This window comes from Styela clava, chromosome 3 (assembly GCF_964204865.1).
Source record: "Styela clava chromosome 3, kaStyClav1.hap1.2, whole genome shotgun sequence".
Taxonomy (NCBI): domain Eukaryota; kingdom Metazoa; phylum Chordata; class Ascidiacea; order Stolidobranchia; family Styelidae; genus Styela; species Styela clava.
This window is the reverse complement of record NC_135252.1, coordinates 20,355,042-20,380,654: the sequence shown is the minus strand read 5'-3', so window position 1 is coordinate 20,380,654 and position 25,613 is coordinate 20,355,042. Positions and strand designations below refer to the sequence as shown.

General features: G+C 33.9%; 1 protein-coding gene across 3 annotated transcripts in view; it reads right to left on the bottom strand.

The window, feature by feature from the left end:
* Positions 1 to 12,342: 12,342 nt before the first annotated feature.
* The window catches only part of LOC120343174 (uncharacterized), a 42,860-nt gene continuing 29,589 nt past the window's right edge, over positions 12,343 to 25,613 (bottom strand). For 2 of the 3 annotated variants that reach the window (XM_078111036.1, XM_078111038.1), the window contains 22 exons: positions 25,147 to 25,239; positions 23,282 to 23,470; positions 22,832 to 22,924; positions 22,225 to 22,410; positions 21,617 to 21,706; positions 21,017 to 21,193; positions 20,138 to 20,233; positions 19,599 to 19,766; positions 19,204 to 19,299; positions 18,501 to 18,689; positions 18,044 to 18,136; positions 17,641 to 17,835; positions 17,301 to 17,393; positions 16,245 to 16,433; positions 15,700 to 15,792; positions 15,297 to 15,491; positions 14,959 to 15,051; positions 14,194 to 14,379; positions 13,958 to 14,050; positions 13,474 to 13,641; positions 13,258 to 13,344; positions 12,343 to 12,914 (listed from right to left, as the gene is read on the bottom strand). In XM_078111036.1, the coding sequence (XP_077967162.1) occupies positions 12,909 to 12,914; positions 13,258 to 13,344; positions 13,474 to 13,641; positions 13,958 to 14,050; positions 14,194 to 14,379; positions 14,959 to 15,051; positions 15,297 to 15,491; positions 15,700 to 15,792; positions 16,245 to 16,433; positions 17,301 to 17,393; positions 17,641 to 17,835; positions 18,044 to 18,136; positions 18,501 to 18,689; positions 19,204 to 19,299; positions 19,599 to 19,766; positions 20,138 to 20,233; positions 21,017 to 21,193; positions 21,617 to 21,706; positions 22,225 to 22,410; positions 22,832 to 22,924; positions 23,282 to 23,470; positions 25,147 to 25,239 (2,868 nt within the window). In that variant the 3' untranslated portion in view covers positions 12,343 to 12,908. Of the gene's footprint in view, positions 13,002 to 13,257; positions 13,345 to 13,473; positions 13,642 to 13,957; positions 14,051 to 14,193; positions 14,380 to 14,958; positions 15,052 to 15,296; positions 15,492 to 15,699; positions 15,793 to 16,244; positions 16,434 to 17,300; positions 17,394 to 17,640; positions 17,836 to 18,043; positions 18,137 to 18,500; positions 18,690 to 19,203; positions 19,300 to 19,598; positions 19,767 to 20,137; positions 20,234 to 21,016; positions 21,194 to 21,616; positions 21,707 to 22,224; positions 22,411 to 22,831; positions 22,925 to 23,281; positions 23,471 to 25,146; positions 25,240 to 25,613 lie in introns of all 3 variants that reach the window. The other variant, XM_078111037.1, reaches the window with a different exon arrangement.

Genomic DNA, 25,613 nt, shown 5'->3' with positions numbered 1-25,613 from the left:
ACTACTAGGCGAATTCTTAATAAAATCGACACAAATTTTTTATTTTTCATGTTCCATTGAAGTTATTAATTTGATTATTTAATTGTACCTGGAGTAAATGTTTCATCATTTATTTGAGATTTATTCGATTCATTCAGATATATGGCCTGCCTAATTTTTAATCGTAAGTGTTAGAAATGCCTCAAGAAACCCTGTCAAGTATTCAAGTAATATCTAAACCAGTGGTTCTTAACCTTTTTTTCATTTATCGCCCACTTATTAAGAGTCTAAAAATACTATCTGACATACTCTATGTCAGATTGTATTTTTAGACTCTTAACCAAGCGCTTTTTACTATTCGACGACTGTCCCTTCCTGTCTTTTGTAAATTGTTGGAGCTTTAACCTTTGTTTAATCATAGCACTTTGCCGTCGTTCCTATTAAATTAGTAGTCCAAGTCTTTATAACGTCAATTATTTATAAGTCCTACCTGAATAAACTATACGGATAAATAAACATCTTTGCCCACAATTTTTATCTTCTGACATAAACCTGAAACATTCTATTCAACGGTTCCCAAGCTATGGTTCGCGACCCACTGGTAGGTCGCAAAAGGAATCTTAGTGGGTCGTTAAATGATGTAGGAAGCTTTGATTAATTATGCTGGCCATTAGGATCGGTGGCGACTCGAATACGTAAATCTTAAAAAAAAAAAAAAATTAAATTGAATTTAAATCCTAATCTGTGAAAGTTTCCGTTTTACGATCTTCTCAAAGGAACAAAAATTTGCTACACAAAGAATGACCATGTGGCTTTTTTGTGTATAGCAGTTTTGTACACTGTACAGCACTTCTTACTTCTTGCCGTGTTTCCCCGAAATTTAGACATGATTTAGATTTATATTCCTTAGAATAAAAACACTATGTTTTTTTTTGATGTTTTTTGAGTTCATTCATCAAAAATAAAATTACATTGTAGAAAATCACTAGATGAGTCGCCATAAGCTGTGGTAATAAATAGTGGGAACCCCTGTTCTATTTGATATGCTCACTGAATGAGGCACACTCGCTAAACAACTGCCTGGCCTTTAACGATTATCCGTTGTAATGTCAGATGACTTTTTATGTCTATTTACATTGCAAACTAATAAATATTGAAATAATGCTTTCCAAACATTGCGTAATATAGTGAAAAATTCTTTTAAAATTGAAAGATTTTGTTTGTCAAACAATACAGAAATATATCAAATCATTTTCTTATGAACCATTCAGGCAAACAAGCACAATATAGCGAGGGCTTGGGAAATATATATATTTATATAACGGAGACATGGTAATTCTTTCTACTTGTCGGTGGCTATTTTGCGTTGCGTCCAATGGTATGGAAGCGGGAATAGCATTTTTGAAATTATTGAAGTAGAACCTTTCCCTAGTAGAGAGCAGGCGAGATTGGAAATTCAGACTTGAAATAAAAACTAATGCAAGCGTCATTTTGCTTTGTCCATTGTGATTCTGGCTCTAATTATTCATCCTTGCCTATGCTTCCCCTATACCCTAATGAAAAGATGCAAAGCAAAATTGAAGAACAGCGATTCTGGGTGATTTAAGAATTTTGCTACCACCAGCACAAATATATTTGTGTAACTCGAATAATTTAAAACAAATTTTTTTTGTTAAAAATCAAAGACATAATTGATGCCGTACATTTTTAATCCTTAATCATTTTTTACGTGGAATAATCAATCAACGTGGGTGTTTCATGTGTCTTGGTACACTGTTGACAGGATGTATCAAAAATGACGTTGCTTACTTGTCCCACACATGCAACACACATGTTTGCACTTGTCTCATTTGTCCTACAATAGAGCATGCTTTTTCAATATCTAATTTCTATTCCAGTTTAAGTAAAATATTATTATCGGTAAAGTTTTAAATCATTTTTCAATGATTACTACCATTGCATATTTATTCAATGTATTCTATCGCACACATTATAAAGGAACACATAAAAGGAATATGTATGTTTATGCCATATCCACCCAAAGTTGTTGCCTTGCATAATGTCTCCGTTTTAAATTATGTGATTTCATTCCTAACCACAGGGCTATTCATTTTCAAGGTCAAAGATTTTGTATTGGGTCAACTCTCTTTCAAGCGGTATTTTTATTCGATAAGCACAAATTGAATCATAATTGACAATAAAAAACATTAAATACGATAAATTCTAACAGCAATACTATTCTAATGACAATGAGTATTTTTTTCTAATGGCAATCGATTTTTGTAAGCTTGTCAGACACAAAGTTAAAATTAAAAATTACGCACCTCGTTGCGATTCCGAGTTCGCGTTCGCGATCATTGCAATGTGATTCTCAGTCGAGAACGGTAAGACTACGGTCGGGTACAAGTACTGTGAAAAATTGAATATCTACTTCATTTTGGCTTTCGTATCTATATATTTGAGCATTGTCTAAATTTTTCCAGAATGGCATAATATGTGTGCCCAGCACAATATTTGTGCTTTATCTCTTTCTCATGAAATGTTACGCAAGGTGATTTCTAGTTCCGTACGCAGGGCTCAAATATTCAAATCGAAACCATTTTCTCGATTACAAATTGGATCAGTGCTCATTGAGCGACATAAAGCATACAATCTATTACGTTTCGTCTGGGGAATTCGTGTAGGTATTTTACGTGGTACCTGTAATTAGGTTGGCATCGGGGCAGGCAATTCAAAAATTCAACCTCATAAAATGTAAACCCAGCCAGTACAATTTTTGAACCAACATGAGCTCAAATGACAAGTATAGCGATTGAGATTACTGAGCAGATAAACTTTTATGCGTATGACTTGCAGTGAGTGGCATCTGGTGAGCGATGAGGTTCAGTGCGGGGACGACCATAGAGGAGTCGCTGATAAATTATTGAGCATCGCATCGTCAATATTTTTATGCTCTATATATGCTCAAATATGAATCATACTTTTGAAGCTGATCTGTTTAAACCAGATATAAATTAACCAAAATTTGCTGTTGGAGTACAAGATGTCAGTTACATAGGGTTCAAATCTTGAGCCGACACGTCATTCACAGTTTAACGATCGAGGCAATGACCGTGGCTTATATTTAAGAACGATGTGAAAGGTATTCGTTGAAAGTATTTTTTTATTCACAAAAAGGATTCCACCGCTAAACGACCTGGGCGCTTTTTTTCGTTTCAGATAAAACACAACAAAAATCAAAACGAGAATATTGGTTAGAGACCGAAGACTTATCGATCGAAAGTTAGGCGATCCCCCAAAACAGCGCTCTTATTCCATAGTGACACCTTGTGTCCCATCACTAATTAATTGATAACTCGCTAATTATACGACATAATTCATCCAAAATAGGCTACTGGTACGACATATGATGAATGCACATGCAAAATCTGGAGCAGATTCAATCTTGCTTTCGTGAGATATCGCGTGCATCTAACAGACAGACAGACAAATATCTATTAGCATACTTACCGATTAAAATTGATAAGTAAATAAGATGCTAAACCGAGTCAATTATTAGATTTGAATATATTCAGACCCTGAAATAAGAGGCGTAAAAATACGTTAAAACTATACTTGATATCAGTCACTACTAGCTTTGCAGCTCAATGCTTAGAACAGTGTTTCCCAACCCGAGTCCGCGGTCTCAAATAAGTCCGCAGAGCGTTCAAATGAGACCGCAACGACCAAATTAGAAATTTATGTAGTAGAATATTTAATGTAGGTCACCAACCTTTTCAGGGTCGCGAAATTCATCGCGGGACGAAAACGTTTTTACGAGACTTACGTACCAGCCAAGTTACGATTTACGTTAGTATTTAGATATAACATAAAAGGCAAGTTTATTCACATAAAATTAATCGAGTCAATAATTACCGATTACTGTTCTGTTGGATCTCCGCTATAGGAGAACCTTATTATCGGTCGTTCTGACTGTCTGTGTGTCCAGCTCTGGCGTCTTAACGGCTGGACCGATCTAGAGGAAATTTCACCCGTATGTTATACTGTCAACCTAGTTATGTGCGTTTTACCGGAAGTCCGGATTTGTGTTTCGTTTCCATGGCAGCAGCAAAAAACGCTCTAATCGTTGAAAATATTCCTATTTTATGATAAATTACCGCCATTTTTTCGTCAGCCAAGTCGAATATTAAAATTCCGACAATGATACCATCCGCGGAGGAAAATACTCTTTCTAACAAGTCTTCTTCATTGTATAGTCCATAAATTAAGAAAGCCTTAGAGATTTTAGTGAACATGTTTCAATCATTAGCCACGGCATAACATTGCACACGGATACCGATGTCCCGCACAGCGCTCAAAATGAACTGGCAGTTTTGGTACAATTTTCTCTGTACAATGGCGTCTCCGTATTACCCGTTAGTAAACTGGAATGACGCGGACTCTGCCGTTAGCGGAGATCCATATCGGGCGCCTAACGGCTTGTCTGTCTGTGTGTCCAGCTCTGGCGACTTAACGGCTGGACCGATATAGAATGCTACCTTCCGCAGAAAAAAATACTCTTTCGAACAAGTTGTCTTTGGTCTCGATGTTCCATGAACTGGAGAAACTTTAGGGATTTTAGCGAACATTATTTTAACCATTAGCTACAGGGGAGAATGTGTACGAAACGCGCAGAACCTAATGAACTAGCAGCTGACGTTATAGATCACGGGTGGACATGATTTTTGGATTAGGGACCAAAAATTTTGCCTACAGTCACTGTAATCATGTAATTGTGACGTTAAAAGTTACATTTTATGAACAATATTTACAGTGTTACAAAAGCAACAGTGGAAAACAATAGGCCTCGTGCCAAAACTAAATTTAACCGCAATCAACAAGTTTCTTGAGATATGCTTAGCTAAAACATCAAAATATGATTTTCGTTTGGTTGTGGCAGCATAGGGCGGGCCAGATTAAAATCACCCAATGGGCTGGATTTGGCCCGCGAGCCGTACTTTGCCCATGTCTGTTATAGATCCTAAAGTTTATTTTCATTTAATTGCATTAAAAGTTTGATAACAAATTCAACAAGATTAGATTGCACGTATCTGATGAGATACTGAAAGAAGCTTAATGACAAAAGGTTCACAGATCAGATTACCCTTTATGACTTAGTATGATAATAAAACGGCTAGTAGGATCGAACGTGCAGAAAATTGAGAATTTTTTATTTAATTCGGGTAGAGGAAAATTGATACGTCTGCCTTATCATATATCAAGGCCTCTCGTCCGGTTACCAGTATATGTCGAGTTATGATTAACCAGTTGTCGGTTTAAATGGATGGACTAGACTTTGGGGTACGTCAGGTGAATACCTAAAAGTGTTTTCAACAAGAATAACAAATCTTTTGTACTTTTTTTCGTTTTTTTAAAAAGCTTGTCGTAAGTTTAATATATGTATAGTATGTGGAAGCGAAAAGAATCAAGAGTATGGGTTCGCCCATCAGATGTTCGATACACCCAGGATTCTATTCTCCCATACTTTCAAAACGGAGATACAATTCAAGATGTTGTGAGAAAAATTTCACAAAGAGAACTGAACGTTGATGACATACCACTTATAAAAATCATAGAAATGAATAATAAATTTTGGTCACTGGACAACAGAAGACTTCATTTGCTAAAATTACTTGAAAATCATTATTTTCTGAGTAAAGTAAAGGTTCGTCTTGTGGACAAATCTCGATTGCCAGAAGAAAAATTTACAACAAAGAATGATGGAATTAGCATACGAATTCGTAGAGGATCAGATAATTTGATTGACAAACACAATCAGCCCAATGTAGCCCGTACCTGGCACCATACAAGGTCTAACGAGTTTTCCATGAGTTCTAGTAGAAGTGGAGTTAGACTATGGAATGGAGCACACGATTCCCCGCCACGTGTGACTCGTGAATCCCCACGCATTCGTCAGACGGAATCTCAGGAACTGAGCATGTTTGCTATATTGATTTTTCGGTTGCTGTGTGCATTTTTCGCTTTCTTAAGAAGTTTCTTCAATAAACAACGATGAATGTTACGAAAAAACTTCATAAACTTTTAAATTATACACTTCAGTTATTACTCACTCATGACGAAAGCCAGCTGATGATAGGCTGATTTGACAAAAACACTCGGAGTCAAATTTTACTGACTCAACTAAGAATCTGAGTCCAAATTGGTTTTTTGAATGTCTCGGAGTCATCTGTAAGTTGTCATAAGGCGGATATTCAATTTCGACCCAAACTAAGAAGGCGTTTATACAAACGCCGAAACGATTACCATATTTTACGGAACTTAAGGCGCGCTTTAAATATTATATTTTTCATTTTCTCAAATATGGATTGTGCGCACCCTACACGCCCTACAAGTCTTATAATGTATCGATCCGGTAGTGTTTTATGCTATATTGCAAACTTGAAAACAGTACCAGTAATGTTTGCATCTTATAGTTCGATGCACTTTATGAATGGTTGAAAACCAAAGCTAAGCAATTTATTAACATTGCCCCTAATACCGGTGTGCCTTATGATTTGTAAAGTAGGTAGTTTACGAGTTTGTGCTTTACGTTTTGAGCTACCATACGTGTTTGGATTATTTATCTCAAATTTTGGATAATACATTCGGCGGCAACATCAATAATCGTACTGGATCACCATTTTCATTATTCGTTGCTTTCTCCTACTGACTTTTATTTTTGTCCTGTTGGAAAATGTCTTCAAGCTGCGATGAAGGGTCATGAAAAGACTTCATAAACTATTATCATATCTCGTCAACCAATGACAGGTGATGTGTGGATGAGCTGATTAAACCAGTAATGTCCAACTCTATTCCTTATGTGGCCTATTGCACAGAAATCCTGTGCCCCATTAACTTTTTCATGCAACGGAAAATGTACAAGGAAAGCGAAAACTTCTTTTCGAAAACTAGACACCTGCACTTTAATAATTAGAACGAAACAGAATCACCTTTCAGTCATTGTCAATACAATCCAAATTGAACTATTTGGCGTCACAAATCAAACCAAATTTATCTGGCCCACGTGGTTTAGCAATTTGTCCCAATTGTAAATGTTTTTGTGGACTAGCAGTGGGACTTTTCCCGAATACTCTTTCAAATTTTCATAAGTTGGAGACCGAATTCATTTTAAACTAAGAAGGCGTGAAAACGTCAAAGTGTGTAGTTAAAAAGTTTTGTTCTTTTGTTCAGCGCTATCGCAAGTATTTGAATTTTTTTATTTTTTGTATAATATGCTAATCAGATTGTTATGTTATTCTATCAAGGGTGAAACTTAAAAGTGTAATTCTGTATAAGTATAGTTCAGATGTTTTAAGTGTGGCATATTCACAGTGTCATGGACCATGGTATATATCAGAGGTGGCCAGCCTGGTTTCGGCCGCGATCGACTGAAATCTTTAAAATAGTTCGCGATCGACTGATCGGTAATAAGGTCATACACTTAAACGAATGGCTAGGCCTACTACTAGGCGAATTCTTAATAAAATCGACACAAATTTTTTATTTTTCATGTTCCATTGAAGTTATTAATTTGATTATTTAATTGTACCTGGAGTAAATGTTTCATCATTTATTTAAGATTTATTCGATTCATTCAGATATATAGCCTGCCTAATTTTTAATCGTAAGTGTTAGAAATGCCTCAAGAAACCCTGTCAAGTATTCAAGTAATATCTAAACCAGTGGTTCTTAACCTTTTTTTCATTTATTGCCCACTTATTTTGCACAAAAATTGTTGTGGCACATTAAATTACTCATGTAATGGAAAAGCCACGGGAAAAATAGAAAAAATATCCTTTTCATAAAGATATACACTTCAGTTTTAATAAATAAAATGAGATTGGCCACTCAGTAGCAAAAACAGCCTCATAATTCATTGCTACTACGATCAAAGTGATTTATCAATAACTCTAGAAATTTTCAATGGGTATGTGGCCCACCTGAAAATGTTTCTGTGGCCCAAAGGTGGGCCATGGCCCCTGGTTGAGAAACAGTGATCTAAACCGTGAAAAATGAATATTCTCAAACGATGAGTGTATATGACTGCTCAAACTTCAGTATCTAATTTACAATTTCTTCCTGGGGCTATTCTTTGCTCGCTTGGAGTGAGACAATTACTTTCGCATACTGCAGAAGCTAATTGCAGATTCGTTTGTCAGTCAAGACCAGGGGTCTCAAACTCGCGGCCCGCAGGACGATAGTTTGCGGCTCCCGCCTTGGTCCGAAAGTTTAATGGTAGTGCGGCCCGCAAGTCACTCAGTTCAGTTAGAATGAATGATGCATTTAATATATGATCAGGACAAGTAGAGAAAAACAAAATATTTTATAATCTATTCCCCAAAAGGAATATGTAGGCATGATATTCGATGGACCTTTGACCCCGAAAATTTTCTTATACTTTACCATTGCAAATTCTTGGTGCTTATTTTGGAGGTGGCTTCGCGAGTTGAAGCCTATAAACTGGGTTATATGTTTCACGTCATCATTTCGATTCAAAACATTCAACAACCTGTTTTTCAACAGTACCGATAGAGAAGTTTAGCCAAGTTTATCACAGCTATTTCTAGACTTTTGATTGCAGCAATTAAGCCACGACGCCCAATCAATCAGAATGATCAGTGAGTTCTTTGATTCATACTTGAATTTCTGAAACACAACCTAAAACTAACAAATAGCATGCAAAAACGAGGTAATGTTTGCAAACATGCCTGAAAATATTTCTGATTGACAAATGTCTGAGCGTATGCAAATAAGTCTATTGTTACGTCACTTGTTTGCGTCTTGCGGATTAGCCCATGTTACGGAATAAACAAGGAAGTAGATGCTCGGGGAAAGATCCATCGCGGAGTTACTTACACACTTTACATTTTTGACATGTTTTGCGTATAGAAAAACGGTGAAAAAGATTTAACTTTTTAAGTTTAATGCTTTTATTGTGAAAAAACGGATGCGGCCCGGACTCACTAAGGCTCCGTCTCGGCGGTCCCCAGGTAAATTAAGTTTAAGACCCCTGGTCAAGACACACGCGCTGTATACGTGTACTGTATTCTTCCTGTTTTAAAACTCCGAAATGGTTCAAAGCAATTTTTGGGGTATGTTAATAAATTCACTCAACATCAGATGCGATCGACTGCTCGAGACGTGGCGATCGACCGGTCGATCGCGATCGATGTGTTGGCCACCTCTGGTATATATAAAAGCAGGTATGAGCAATATGTCCAATAAGATACGTCCGTTACTATATAGTACTATCATGGTATCTCATAAATGAATTACATTTTAATTTTTTTTTTCAGCTTTGGGTAATATGATTGTCTTTTTTACCTGAAAAATTGAATTGTTGCGTGAATGTGCTGTTATATTCTAAGGATATAGTATGATGAAATTATTTTTTGATCAATATATTTCGGGGGAGGGACAGAGAAGTCTATAAAAGGTGGAAAACGCTTAGTAGCAATATATGTTCTGCAGAGCTTACATGCTAGACTATATCTACACTGATCCATTTAAATCACACAGTCTGAAATGCCCTGTATTTATTAAAACATCAACTGTCAGCCTACAACTTGATACATGATTTGTCTCCTCTCAATCGCTTCATTTCCTTCAACATCTGCATAACTTATCGTTGCTGCCCACGTTCTTATTGTCTTTATGAATTTGGATCAACTGACATCAGTAAAATTGGTGATTCCCCCCTCTTTCTCACAAACGTGCATTACAAAAACGGTCATTATTTTCCGAATCAAATATGCTGTAGCTTATATAGTAGTATAGGTCTGCTGAATATTCAAGTCATAAACCTTCCATACAAGCATACAAATACCGTATCGTTGTTTGTGGCATATTTTTTTAGGTCTAGCCGTTCTTGACTTTACCGCATCTTACCTATTCAACAACCTTATATGAGCTAGTGCTCAACCGAAATTATTATACATGGTAGGAATTTACAGGTGCTTAATAACTTACGTATACATTTTAACACTGTCTTAGCATAACTTAACTAATAATAACTGAACGAGAATATCGGTCGGAGACCGAAGACTTATCGATCGAAACTGCGCTTTCGATTCATGACTCTATAGTGACACCGCGTGCCCCATCATTAATTAATTATTAACTCGCTAATTATAAGACATAATCCATCCAAAATCAATAGGCTACTGATCCGAGCTATGATGAATGCACATGCAAAATTTGGAGCAGATTCAACCTCGCTTTCGTGAGATATCGCGTGCATCTAACACACAGACATACAGACAGACAAATACCTATCAACATACTTATCGATCTCAAGATCTGCAACATTTAATTAAGAATTCAAACAAAAGAAAAAATTATCGCCAAGTACAACGAAGTAAACGAGGGAGTATGGGTGAGGTAATTTATACAAAATTTCACCTTTACAAGATGGATGATCGTATTGTTAAATTGTAGTTGCTGTTAAAATACTTGATTTCCTTCGCTACTCATAGATATATTAATTTCACTTTTTTTCATAAATTGAAAATAGGGGTGAAGTAACTAGGCTAGTAAGCTATTATTTTTATTTTCATGTGATACGATATTTTATTAGAATTTCAGAAGCATCACAACGATAATTTCTCTCTTTCTACACTTATTTACGATTTTCTCAACAGTTTTTATGTTTTCTCTACCCAACATTTTGTGCAACATATTATTGGATATGCAGTGGATCTATGAATCGTTGTGTTAAATCGTTGCTGTTGCTGTTGTTGATATTATTCTTGAAAAAGATCGTCTTTCTTTTTAATAATTGGATCGATAGCTTTCGAATTTTATGACAGATTGATCGCATTTTAGCGATTGGTCAGCGAATTTGGCACGATTTCAATGAGAGCAGCTAGATTACCGGTACTTTAAAAGATTTTATATTTACCGGTTATTTTCTTTCATTTGTGCGACTGAGATTTAGGATTATAATATAAAAACTATACTTACGCTGATTATTTGGTTTCTGCGAGACTAACTACTTATCCTTCTTCTATGCTTTTGTGCCGGTGGATCCGTATGCATATATTGCAAGGATGCTGTAGCAAGAGTAGAGATAACAATCCTAAGTGATTCAAGAGTCTCGCTGCACACTAACACAAATATATTTCTAATCCCGATCTTTGTTGCTCTATTTCATCCTCAGTAATCTAAAGATAATTTTAATTTTTTTTTTAAGTTTTATGCAAAGAGTGATATTTACATTTGATGTCAGTAGAAACAGGAAAATAAATATTTAAATAGTAATTTTTAACATACGAATTATGCTAATTCAATGTATGTATACTGGCAATATAACAAAAAACTAGTCACAGAATCAGAATAAACCCACATAAATTATAAAATCTAGATGATTCAAGACAATGAATTGTCTGGTATGCATTATTTCGTTGGAAAATATGTTGCAGCAAAAGATCCAGCACAGAACTCGAGTACATCTTGACCTCGATTAGTTGAATTCACTGTAATTAATTATGATGCAATGATATTATTTGAAGATATTGGTATGTATATAAACCACAGAAGCGTTTTTCAAATGCAATAGAATTTGCATACGCTTCAAAATAAATACACAAAACGCAAAAAATATCCTTGACTCAACGCAAAATTACGCCGACGAGTTCTCACTACTTCGTCGTCAAGGGAACATACTAATTTGCGTTCGATTTTGGCAGGGTTGTCTTTTGAAAATTCAATTCTCGCAAACGAAGTCCACTTTATGTTAACGGTAAATGCCAAAAATTTTAAAAAAATATATAAAATCAAATTCGAAACAAAATTTTTTGCGTGATAATCCATCTTTAAAAGCATGTTTTGTGAAAACGAACAAAAAATAAATTTTAATTTTTGAACTTCTGTAATTTGTTATTGGAATAATGCGCTAACCCACGATTGAATATCAGATTAAAAAAAAATAAATTGATTGTAATATTTTTAAATGAAAAGATGTCAAAATTCCAATGTTCGTACATGAAATCCTCAAACTTTGCTGTGTCCGGCATTCACTGAGGCATATCCTTAACTCCAGATTTTGCTAGTGAGTCAACAAATATTCCATATAAAAAATGAGAAAAAATATAAATAACTCGTAGCTTCACTTAAAGTTATCTCCTTTATTATCTATCGTTCCGTTCATTTGAAGTTTCTTAGAAATTGTCAAGACAATTCTATGCTGATTTCTTTTCAAGAATATTTCGCCAACGCAACTACAGAAATTCTTTCATTTTCCCAACTAAAAAATATCAACACAATAATACAAAACAGGGTACATTTTCATATGTTTATTGATGATATCAAGACATTGTTGTTCTATTCTAAGCTATGTTACTTCAACTTCAATATTACGATAAAACCCTCCTAACTTTTTTAGTAACTAGATTACGCAAACTAATTTAATGTTAATACTCTAAAAAAGCATGGGGTATTCAAACAAAAACAAGAAATTTACAAAATTCAAAAATTAGGTACGACTAATTACCTGAAACAAAGTCATTCTAAATCTATACATCCTAATTTGCTGTAAATTGTACGATTACGAAATTTTCAAATTTAATTATGGGTTTTAAAAATTTGGGGGTATAATGCAAGCATGAATATACATAATAAAAATTGAAAAAAAAAAAAAACAGAAAAAATCTTTATTTAAAGCCACAATAAAACTCAGATTCTAAGTTATATAAACACGGGGGGCATATGTTTCGGTGGGGGCGTCACCGGGCAACACATCATCGGCTATGTTGCAAATGATTTTTGAATCTTTTTCTTCTATTTATTTTCTTCTTCGATAATGAATCTTTGTGTCAATTGATCAAGGAGACAATCACGATTTGGCTGTTTAAAGTAGTTCCGTTTGTTTCAATTCAGCTTGCTTCTTTTCATTAGTGCTTTTCATAAAATATGATTTGATCAGTGTATTACTAAGATGCCATATATTTTGGTTACAAAATCGTTCATTTCATCTGTGTTTCTCACTGTTTTAGATTAAAATAATAAGTTTATCACATTATACGACACTTCTGAAAATATTACCTATTGGTCTTAATAGCCAATTTTTTTGATAAATATTATTTTGAATAGTATACGCAACAAGAATCCCGTTCCAAATATTACCCGCAAAAACTGCCTTTAGGTAGTCAGATTTAATGAGGAAGGCAATTCAATTTCTGTTTAGAAGACTTGTAATAATTTGTGCTACTGAGGTTTATGATTATAATATAAAAACTATACTTGTTGTTCTTTTTTTATTCGGTTTCTCAATCTTTCTACAAACTCTATTAATTCCGTTCTTTGTTTCTCTATTTCATCCTCAGTAATCTAAAAATAATTTTATTTCTTTTTTTAAGTTTCATGCAAAGTGTGATATTTAAAATTGATGTCAGTAGAAACAGAAAAATAAATATATGAAGAGAAATATTTAACCTAAGAATTAGAAAAATTTCTCACTGGGTATGAACTAAGCCATCCTTTTAATTCATTACATTTTCTTGTTATTGACTTTATATCCTCTGACGTGAGTTTGTTTCGTTGTTCTCCAAAAACAGCAAAGGATCTGACACGACTGATAAACATTCGACATTCATCGGCTTCTCTGACTATTTTTCGATCACGTTTCTGTGATTACGAACAATATAAAAAACGACTCATTTCGATGAAAAAAAAATATCAATATCAAAATATTTCTTTCTTATTCTGATTGAATTAAAATGTTACAAGAGACATGCTGTCACATGTCTAATTTTAAATATTTTCTTTTGTTAATTTGATCTTTGAAATTGAAACGAACTTTCACGAGTATCTGTAAAACTCGGTCATAAACAGACGTTGACCATAAAATGATGTGCTGAAGGACCTAATACACGAAACGAATTATATATAGTATAAAGACTAAGGTGTCATATTCACAGAATTATTATAATTAAGTTGTCACCTGTTTCTCATCTTGCATACTCTTTAAAATTTTAGAAGCAACTGTTTCTAAGTCCTCACGTTTATCTCTAAGTTCTTTCTGCGAAATATTTTTCTAAAATAAGAATAAAAAAACTGCGTCTATTTTTGTTTAAAATTCATAAAAGCTAGAACAGTTGCTTTGCAACTTTAACATTGATATTAAAATATTAATGTTAATATTATTTTATATTAAAAAAGAACGTGTCCTATACATACATAGGAAACCAGAAACCAATTCTCAGCATCCGTGTACATCTCAACTATTTTGTTGAAATACTTATCCGTTATTTTATCTTTTCCTCTGTTGTGAATAACTAACTGTTTCCAGTAATTTATGCACTTAGATAAGCTCTCCTCAGCGTTGTTCCATTCTGTTAAATCATCTTTGCATTTGTTTGCTATCTGGAAATTTTAAAAAGAAACTTCTAAAATAATACTTTTATGTTAAACTGCTCAAAGCGAGATCCAGAGCCATCAACCAAATACCGAAAGATTACTGATAGAAGAGTTATTATGTAAAGACTGGAGCACTAAGAATTTTACGTATAGCCTTATTTTTAGAATCAGTAGATCAGTAACACCGCTTTACTTGAAAAGGTTTGAACAATACTGTGAAGGACACAGCTATATGTTGGAGGATTTACACAAAAAACGGAGGAACAAGCTAACATCTCAATCACTAAATTTTAGCGAACAATCACGTCAAATCCATTCCCATAAAACAAGATTCTATGTCCGATTGGATTCGCAGATATATTCTCATTAATAGCAAAATTACGAAATTATAGAAAAATTTGGAAAGTAGCGAATATGTATAAATTTTGAGAAAACAAAAGATCTACTCTACAGGTTAAAAAGTCGTGAATAATAAACTCAATTGAATTTCAAAAAAATTCATTTTTTTGATCGAAGATATAATATACATTACATATAACACATGAACTAATTTTGGAATAAACAAGCAACAACTAGATCAAATACCTCCTCCCTTGTTTCCAACTTCTTGTAAATAATTTGAACATATTCCTCTAGTTCTCTACACTTTTTTTCAATTTCAGCAGAAGTCAAGTTTTCCTATTAGGTGAATAAACGTTTTATTATATTTGACAGAATATTGGTGATAAAAACCACACGGTGAAAAACTAACTTTAGGCCAAATACTGACAATAGCGGTATTTTCTACAATGACTTAAAAATATTCCAGTTAAGAATCTAATTTTGTATGACTTCCGAACGTATGTGGCCATATTGGACGTCACAACATTACGCTTAAACCCTTTTTTGATATTTTAAGATTCTGAGCAAATAGGTTTGTGTACCGCAATTAAAAACTGATTTGCTTTGATGCATTCAGATTGAATTCGATCCTCATCGTGTTTTGTCAATCTAGACGTGAGAGGCTCAAACACAGTAAGACGTTGGACACGGTCGATGTAATTCTTCAGTTTTTGAGACATTTCAGCTTTCTTTATTCGCTCTTCAGCTTGCCTCCTTGCCACCTCAGCCTTTTCTAACTAAAAACATTTAATATTCATAATCAGTAATGATTGAAAAAATAATAATTTAAATAATATTGTCTATATTTTATCATATATACAACGAGAAGAAAAAAAGTTATAATATTAAAAGTAACAGACAGGTCTACGAAAAGTAAAATTGACGAAACTAAGTACAAATGTAGCAAGCTTCAAAAGGAATTACATTTTAGAATAATCACCCCACCGTGTCAATTCTTTCCAACTTTTTGTACACATGTTCAGTCATTTTGCGTATATCCAAATATTGGACTTCCAGTTGGATCGTATCTGAATTTTCCTGAACAAAAATAACAAAAAAAAAACAATTAAATAATTTACAACACCAATCAAGTAGAAACAAAGGAGCTCAAGTCATATTTTTTAGAAATGGTCTGATTTATGTATTTATAAACCATTTTGGGGTTACAAACCTGGACCTTTTAGTTTTTATTTTAGGTAACTTATTTTAGGTAAATTAGTTAAGGTAGGTTTTTATTTAACTATCACAAAAATGCGATTTTCTCAATACCTTAGAATGTGACATAAGCTAATATGTTAATAGACTAATACAGTTTTGATATTTTTTAGCCAATTTATTACACACTGGGTTAGTATGTTGATATGGCATTTCAATAAAGATTTCAACCTTTAATACCAACATAGTCACGTCCTCTAACTACAAAGTAACAGCTGCTCGTATAGTGCAAAGTCATAGTGAAGTATAAGATGGAACAATAACGCGATATTCACCCTGATATGTCTTTCTGCGATGTTACATTGACTAAATATCAATCTAAAATCTTCTTCAGTCAATCTGTTCTTGAACTGTTTGAATACAACCAGCGATTTGACATCAGAAATGTATGCTCGAAGATTGTTGATTACTTCCGCGCGTTTTCTAATCGTTTCTGCCCGCTCTCGTTCACGCTCAGCTTCGACCTTTCCCGAAATTAAATTTCATTGTTTTTTAAAAATGGCTAGTTGATATAAATATAGCTAGGAATAATTTAGTAAGAACCTCAGCTACATTTAATTTGGAGTTTTGCTGAGAAAAGTAACATTCAATTATTAGTTAATGGCATAGTTATTTGGAAAATAATAATTGGTGATAAATACTTTACTTTAAAAAAAAGGTATGCAATTATTTTAGTAGATTAAGTATGGCCAGAATGTTGTTTCCCTACTCTGCGACCAATTTAGCTTGGGTGCATTTTCCCAATCAGATAATATTTCGGTATAATTTGACTGACTTTACTCTGCTCTACAGTAACAACTTCCTCACAATTACACCTATCTTGACCCAGAACGTACCAAGAAATTAAATTACACCCAGTAATAAATATTTAAACATATATTCGGTAATAAAGTTCTCCCACATAAGTACTGCTCCAATGAATTTACAGGTATGGTGCAAGACATTCAAATACCGTAGATAGTAAAATCTCGCCTCTATTTTTCTGGCCCGTAACGCATTAAAAATATCATGAGAGTTTTCTGTAATTCATCAAATTCGAACGAATCACGTCAAATCCATTCTCATAAAACAAGATTCTATGTCCGATTGGATTCGCATATATATCCTCATTAAAAGCGAAATTACAAAATCATAGAAAAATTTCGAAAGTAGCGAATATGTATAAATTTTGAGAAAACAAAACTCTACTCTACAGGTTAATAAGTCGTGAATATTAAACTCATTTGCATTTCAAAAAAATTCATTTTTTTGATCGAAGATATAATATACATTACATATAACACATGAACTGATTTTGGAAAAAAAAAACAAGCAACAACTAGATCAAATACCTCTTCCCATGTTTTCGACTTCTTGTAAATAATTTGAACATATTCCTCTAGTTCTCTACACTTTTTTTCAATTTCAGCAGAAGTCAAGTTTTCCTATTAGATGAATAAACGTTTTATTATATTTGACAGAATATTGGTGATGAAAACCACACGGTGAAAAACTAACTTTAGGCCAAATACTGACACTAGCGGTATTTTCTACAATGACTTGAAAATATTCCAGTAAAGAATCTAATTTTGTATGACTTGTCCCAACGTATGTGGCCATATTGGACGTCACAACATTACGCTTAAACCCTTTTTAGATATTTTAAGATTCTGAGCAAATAGGTTCGTGTACCGCAATTAAAAACTGATTTGCTTTGATGCATTCAGATTGAATTCGAGCTTCATCGTTTTTTGTCAATCTAGACGTGAGAGGCTCAAACACAGTAAGACGTTGGACACGGTCGATGTAACTCTTCACTTTTTGAGACATATCATCTTTCTTTCTTTGCTCTTCGGCTTGCCTCCTTGCCACCTCAGCCTTTTCTAACTAAAAACATTTAATATTCATAATCAGTAATGATTGAAAAAATAATAATTTAAATAATATTGTCTATATTTTATCATATATACAACGGGAAGAAAAAACGTTATAATATTAAAAGTAACAGACAGGTCTACGAAAAGTAAAATTGACGAAACTAAGTCCAAATGTAGCAAGCTTCAAAAGGGAATACATTTTAAAATATTCACCCCACCGTGTCAATTCTTTTTAACTTTTTGTACACATCTTCAGTCATTTTGCGTATATCCAAATATTGGACTTCCAGTTGGATCGTATCTGAATTTTCCTGAACAACAATTAAATTATTTACAACACCAATCGAGTAGAATCAAAGGAGCTCAAGTCATATTTTTTAGAAATTATCTGAATTTATGTATTTATAGACCATTTTGGGGTTACAAACCTGGACCTTTTAGTTTTTATTTTAGGTAACTTATTTTAGGTAAATTATTTAAGGTAGGTTTTTATTTAACTACCACAAAAATGCAATTTTCTCAAAACCTTAGAATGTGACATAAGCTAATATGTTAATAGACTAATACAGTTTTGACATTTTTAGCCAATTTGTTACACACTGGGTTAGTATGTTGATATGGCATTTCAATTAAGATTTTAACCTTTAATACCAACATAGGCAACGCGATATTCACCTCGATATGTCTTTCTGCAATGTTACATTGACTAAATATCAATCTCAAATCTTCTTCAGTCAATCTGTTCTTGAACTTTTTGAATACAACTCTCGATCTGACCTCGGAAATGTGGGCTCGGAGATTGTTGATTACTTCCGCGCGCTTTCTAATCGTTTCTGCCCGCTGTCGTTCACGCTCAGCTTCGGCCTTGTAGGAAATATAACTTCATTGAGTTTTTACATAAAATGAATAGTTGATAGATATATAACTAAAAATACTTCAAAAAGAACCTTAGCAATATTTGATTTAGAGTTTTGCTCCGAAGAGTCACATTCAACTTATAGTTAAGGGCATAGTTATTGATAAAATAATAATTGCTGATAAATACTTTACTTTAGAAAAAAGATATGCAATTATTTTAGTAGATAAAATATGGTCAGAATGTTGTTTTCCTACTCTGCGACCAATTTAGTTTGAGTACATTTTTCAAATAATATAATATTTCGGTATAAATTCGACTGTCTTTACTCGGCTCTACGGTAAGTACTTTCTCAGTTTTACACCTATCTTGACCCAAAACGTACCATGAAATTGAATTACTTCTGGTCATAAATCTTTAAACCTATATTCGGAAATTAAGGTTCTCGCACAAAATTACTGCTCTCGTAAATATGCAGGTATGGTGCAAGACATTCGAATACCATCGATAGGAAAATCTCACCTCTATTTTTCTGGCTTGTAACACATTAAAAATATCATTGACATTTTTCTGTAAGTTATCAAATTCTGATAAAATTCTTCCGCCAGTGATTTGATGCTGAAAACAATTTAATATCGATATTATAAATAAAGTAATTTGTCAACTGAATCATATCTTTTTGTAGGTTTTGAATGGGACGGAATAATTACAGTGATAATGCGTTCAATTTGAACCAACGAAATCCAGTACACTTTCTGTTACATAGCCCAAACTTAGAATTTGATGAAGCTAAAAAGTACGCCTACATAGAAAGCTCTAGGATGTCGATTACTACGAATCGGTGTAAAATACGGTGTACTTAATCGACCAGTTCACTTGGTCACCGTGAGTCGAATTTCCTTGCGCGACTGACTTACGTAATTTTCATTAGTCCATTTGAATACATTCGTGCAATGCTTGTATATTGTATCAATGCACTGGACGATTGTTTTGTCCGTTTCTCTTTCAGCTTCCAGACTTTTACAAACATCGTCAATGTAATGATGTACAGCAGTTAGGGCTTGCTGTCGAAATATTTCTTCTGCCTGAAAAATAAATGAAGGGGTAGATCAAAAAGGTGCTTTGAAAAAGTAATATTGAATCATTCCCGCTTTGCGAATCAGAAATTTTCTTTCTGGTATTAGCACCTAGTGCATCCCCTTTTCAAATTTTTCAATTGAAACCCCATATTCAGCCTCACATCCCATGTGCTATATATTAATGTGAAACATGTAAAAACGAAAACTCAGAACCAGAATGAGTAAACTTCATTTTTTGTGCAAAATAGGGTATTTTTATGCATTATATGCGAGTGATTCTAATTTATATGTAACGACATACGTCCAAAGTTGCAAGCTTCGTTGCACGTAAATTCTATATTAAAATTTCGAATGCAATTCCCATAGTTTTATCTTACCTCAGTTTTGCTTGCTTGCATTTTATCATAAATATCCTCAATCGTTGTTCGTAGATTACGCTGCTCTGATATAATGGTATCGAATGTAATTCGATCCTTGGAAAGTATACAACAAGTTATAGAGTTTAATAGCATAAAATTTGAAAAAAATTTTAGCCTCTAAGCAAATAATGTCATAATAAATACTAAAATAGAAATATCCGCAAAAATTTCCGCATTACTTCTACTGAGGTGTTTTTATTTTTAAAAACCATAGATTCTCCGTTAAAGAGTTGCATCCACCAACATCTATTAACAATCAGTATATCCGTAGTTTCCAAGTGTTGAGTCAGGTCCTCAACCCCGAGTCGAAAGTCAAATCGAGTTCCGAGTCACCTGAGTTTCGACTTAAGTATAAGTTCCAGCAAATGTTAGAATTCAAGCACGTGTCACAGCGCAATACACGGTCACAGCCGCAGCCAAATCATAAGTCGCAAATCAAGTCACAGGTCGATTCCAAGTCATAGGTAGATGAATAAACAATAATAAAATGAGTGGATATAAGGGCACTTTGAACTTTCAATCCATTAATTTCGATGACTCAGGTCGAGTAAACGTAAGTCCTTAAAAGGTGGCTCAAGTACAGTCAATGACTTGATTCCCCTAAACAATAGTAAGTGGCTACCTGCTACTCCTAAAATTATTATACTTGCTTTTGTTGGAACTCGCCATTTTGTTTTAGTAAGCTAACACAAAATAAATATGAGTGGCTTCCCAATCTCTCATATTTTGTTTAGATTACTTACCGTGAGTATTTGATAAAGGTGACCAAAGTCTAACCCAAGCACCATTTTATTTTAAGGGGTGTTATATATCATATTGTATAAATTTCGAACTCACATAATTTTTTTTAACCCACTCCAATACTATTTCGCAGCTTTCTGTAATCCTATTGATATGCGGTCTCGTAAACTCATCGTTTTCCACATCAGTTGCGATCTTTGTTTGAACTTCGTCGATATAATTCCACATATTGTCGAATGCTTTTTGTCGAAGATTTTCTTCTGCTTCTTTTTCCTTTGGAAATATATGCCACTAATCAGGAATTTATTTTTCCACCATACATAAATACACTTTGTGAATAAAGATTACAAAAAAGTAAAAATGGCTTTAGGGCTGAAGGAAAACAAATACTGGTTACTGAACAGCAAAATACGTTATTAGGCCTAACAATAATTGAGAATAGCATAAAAAATCGAACAACAATCAACAATAAAAAAAGTATATGTCAAAGTATGTTGAGGGGTCTTGGATATCCAGAAGACGTCCGATACAAATAGAAACGAAAAACGACTCCGATCACTGATATGCGCATAAAACCCATCCAGCCACAATCAACTTATTTATCCATGAAAATGTACATACAATAATATAATATGTCAGAGATGAAGAATTGTTCCAAGTCGTATAATATATCTTCAAATAAGAGTATTGACAAACCTGTTTCATTTTGCTTATACTTTGTTTGATTCCTTGCACAGTAGCTTGCAACTCCTCGTGCTTAGTTTGGATCGATTCTGCTGATATCCCCTGTTAAAGTAGTCACAGTTAGCAATCGTTTTATCACATTCAAAATCTTGAAAACGACAGAACTAAAGATTCTGCTTAAAAAAAATTAGAAGTAAACGAGAGAGCAATGTTCAAACATGCTGACACATATGTCGGACCTCGGTACACTCTACTCCACTGCAAGGCCTGATAAAAATTTGTTAAAAAGATCTGAGGGTGCAAGCATTGCAAGGGCGGTATGGCAACGCAGAATACAAAGTGTTCTCCTCTAATTAAATAAAACGGTAAATTTTTCAGCGAAATATCTCGTCACAGAGAAAGTTTCCCATTCAAAATGTAATCACCTTTTAATTGGGTAAAAAGATTTATTTCCAACACTCACAACACATACTTCAGTGATAACTACATAACAAAAAACACTACAACAAGAATTGGGAAAAACGATGCATATGTAAACCATGTATCCAACTATAAGAGTATTTTATGATGAGAAATTGGCATGAACAAATCGTCTTAATTTAAGCAATGCTGAGACTCACTTCAGATTTGAGCCATTCTTCAGTTTCATTGCATAGGCCACTTAGTTTATCTGCATATTCAGTTTCAGCAATTTGTTCTGATTCGCACATCTGACGAATTGAATCTAGATACCCCATGAGATTATGACGAGTTTCAGTCAGTTTTCTTTCTTTATTTGCTTGCTGTTGCTTATCTGCTTCGATGACCTGGTTTGTACATCAGAAAACAACTGAATTTTTGAGTGTTTTTAACACTTGTTCTGGAATCTTAATGAGGATAATAAAGCGTATAACGTAACGCGGATAACGAGTGGGATGAGTAATGGGTAGTGAGTAATGCCATAACCAAAAATGGATGTTCGATTAAAGTAAGAATTGCTAAAGAGTAAAAAGATTCGGTTAACGATTGAGATGCCTAAAATAAGTAATTTGATATATCGAAAAAGACTTAGATGTCATTTTTATTGCTTGAAAAAGACAAATGGTGGATCTTTAGATCTGGAATCACTATTGTTAGTTGTACATGCTGATAGGATAGCAAGCACTAGTACTGCAAGAATCTGCGTGGATGCAAAGCATTGTTGCATAAAACATTGAACCGTCTCCAACCACCCTCCTAGACATTCACCTGTATCTCTTGTTTTAATCCACTCCAAAAGTTTTTAAGAGTCGCCTCCACTTCAATAACTTTTGATTCTAGTTCTTCTACAGTGATGGTTTTCTGAAAAATGTTGTAATTGTGTATACTTACCCTGAAGCAACAAAACGTTTTAAATGTGCTGATTCAATCACCGCCAAGTGTTCTAATCTTTAAATTTAATTTTAGCAGTTTAATACAAAATTTACCTTTGTTTGAAAATTTGCCCAAAGCACGGTTTTGCTCACTCACTTAGAAGAAAAAGAGACTGCTTTCTTGTGCAAAGTTAAATGGCGCTCACTGAAGTGTATTATTTAATGAGAAAACTTTGCTTTTTAAACAAAGCACTAGGTGACCACCCACTGATAGGAAGAGAGTCACTATGTATTTGAAAGAACATAATGTTTCATGGCAGATATAATTTACAATTGTCACGCTTACTTGACTCTTTTGAAGCCAATCTTCGACTTGGTTACAAGTACGTTTTATGTTTTCGATGTATTGAGAAAAATCTTTGCCGAGATGTCTGTTCGTTATTTGCGTACGAACTGAATCTAACGTTTTCCGAAGGTTTCTGTTTGCTTCATCCCACTTTTTTCTTCTCTCTTGTTTTATCTTATCTGCAGCCATCTAAATAAAAAGTGAATAACAATAATATTCAGCTGGTTTTCTCGTAAATGGAATATTATTTTGTGAAACATAACAGTTAGACAACTCCTATATTTGTGTGAGTGGATCACACGCATGGGAGGAAGCAAAAAGAGATAAATTAGAACAAGAATGAATGAACGATTAGATGAATTTAAAAAGTATATATGCATGGTTTCACATCTAGAAAATCCGAGCAAATCTTATTATGAGGTAATTGACCATGAACTTTAAAAATAATCTTTTAGGAAATACATTTTTTTTAATATATTTTTTATAAGATATAATTATTATAGTATAAACAAAACTTAGATATATAAATCGATATTGAATCATGCTAACACATTGTTTCTCAACCCGAATCCGGGGTCTCAACTGAGTCCGCGGAGCGTTTGAATGAGTCCGCAACAAGCCAGAAATTCACTGCGGCCCCAAACGTTTTTGCGAAACTTAACCATCAGCCAAGTTACGATTTACGTTAGAATTTACATAAAACATAAAAAGCAAGTTTATTCACATAACATTAATCGAGCCAATAATTACTGGATACTGAGTATAGGGCTACGCATTTACTCGAATATTCAACTATTAGAATAGCAATTTACTATTTGAAAATTTGGCAGGTGTCAATGGTGGCAACCTAAATATTCTAAATTGAAAAGCGGCAAAACAAAATACTAAAAAATAAAACGGAGAACACCATAAGTTTTGTTTTATGATGGTCCGCGACCGATTAAAAACGCTTTTTAGACATTGCAAATCGCAAAATTTCGAGTGCTACCGTAGTATACGTATCAGAGCATTTTCCCTTAGGATTCTTTGCTTTACTGCCTTCACATTGGTACGTACGTACAGTACTGGAGCGCCATAAGTGTTGTACGAATAGCTCAGATTTGTCGAATTCACAAAAATGCGAATCAAAACAAAATATATTCGGGCACTTCACCACGCATTTTTGTGCTCACGGATTGTCATGATAATTTTTGAGTAGTGTTGCTTTTATTTCGTCAACACAACCGCAGATTAAAATAAAATGATCACAATTAAATTAATATTAAAGCAATGTGATGAAATTTTTTTTTCTCGATCTACTGATATACTTTAATTATATTTTTAATAAGTTACAAATCAAGTTGTACTTTCTGTAAATTTATAGCAGATAGTAGGATTTTTCTAACGGCGACAACAAATTTGCAAGATCGCAAAAAAATATGTATCAAAACTAATTATAATCGGGCAATATATTCTCACATTATTATGTTCACAGATTGGCGTCGCATTTTAAAAAAGTAATGCGTTCATCTTATCACAAGTCGACGCAACCGCGAGTGACCACGAACACAATTAAATTAAAAATAGAGAGACATTTTAAATTGTCGTCGTTGTCATGAATTGAATATTGTGCGACAGAAAAGGCCATTTATACACTAAAAAAAGTCGGTCCTTTTAACAAACGCCTGATTGCGGCGAATTTCCGAATTTGAAATTCGTTAAAATTCTGTTGTGTTTGGTTTGATTACTTCTTCACACAGAGTCCGGTTGCAATAAAAGCACGTTGAGTCCGCAAAGGTTTTCGTCGGTGAGAAAATAGTCCGCGACCAAAAAAGGTTGGAAAACGCTGTAATCTAACATGATGTAAATCGTATTGAAATGATTACCTGAGCTTTGCTTTGCAGTTTAGTCACAATACTTTGAATGAAACTTTCAAATTCAGCTCTTTTGTCTTCGATTTGTTTGAAATGAAGGTTTCCCTGGAGATAAAATTATTACTTGTATATCGTATTACCGTGAAAAATATTCAACTCTTATGTTTAGTAGTGACAAAAACTTAAAACCCTTCTTTTGTTATAGAAGCATTAGGAGGACGCCGTCTTTCTTACTTTCGCGGGAAGTTACCCTAAGCACGGGCTGTCTCATCTACGAGCGACTAGAATATCAAAACCAACAGAAGCCAGACAGTTACCGAGGCACATTTTCCGAGTAAATTTCAAGTCAGAATGACTAGGAAAAAAGCTACGTTGTTGTAAATTCCACAGAAGATACTAAATGCGGCACTTGTCGAACTTGCAAGTCAATTAATTTTATTATTCATATTTTGTTTTCCATATTTCATATTTAAGCACAA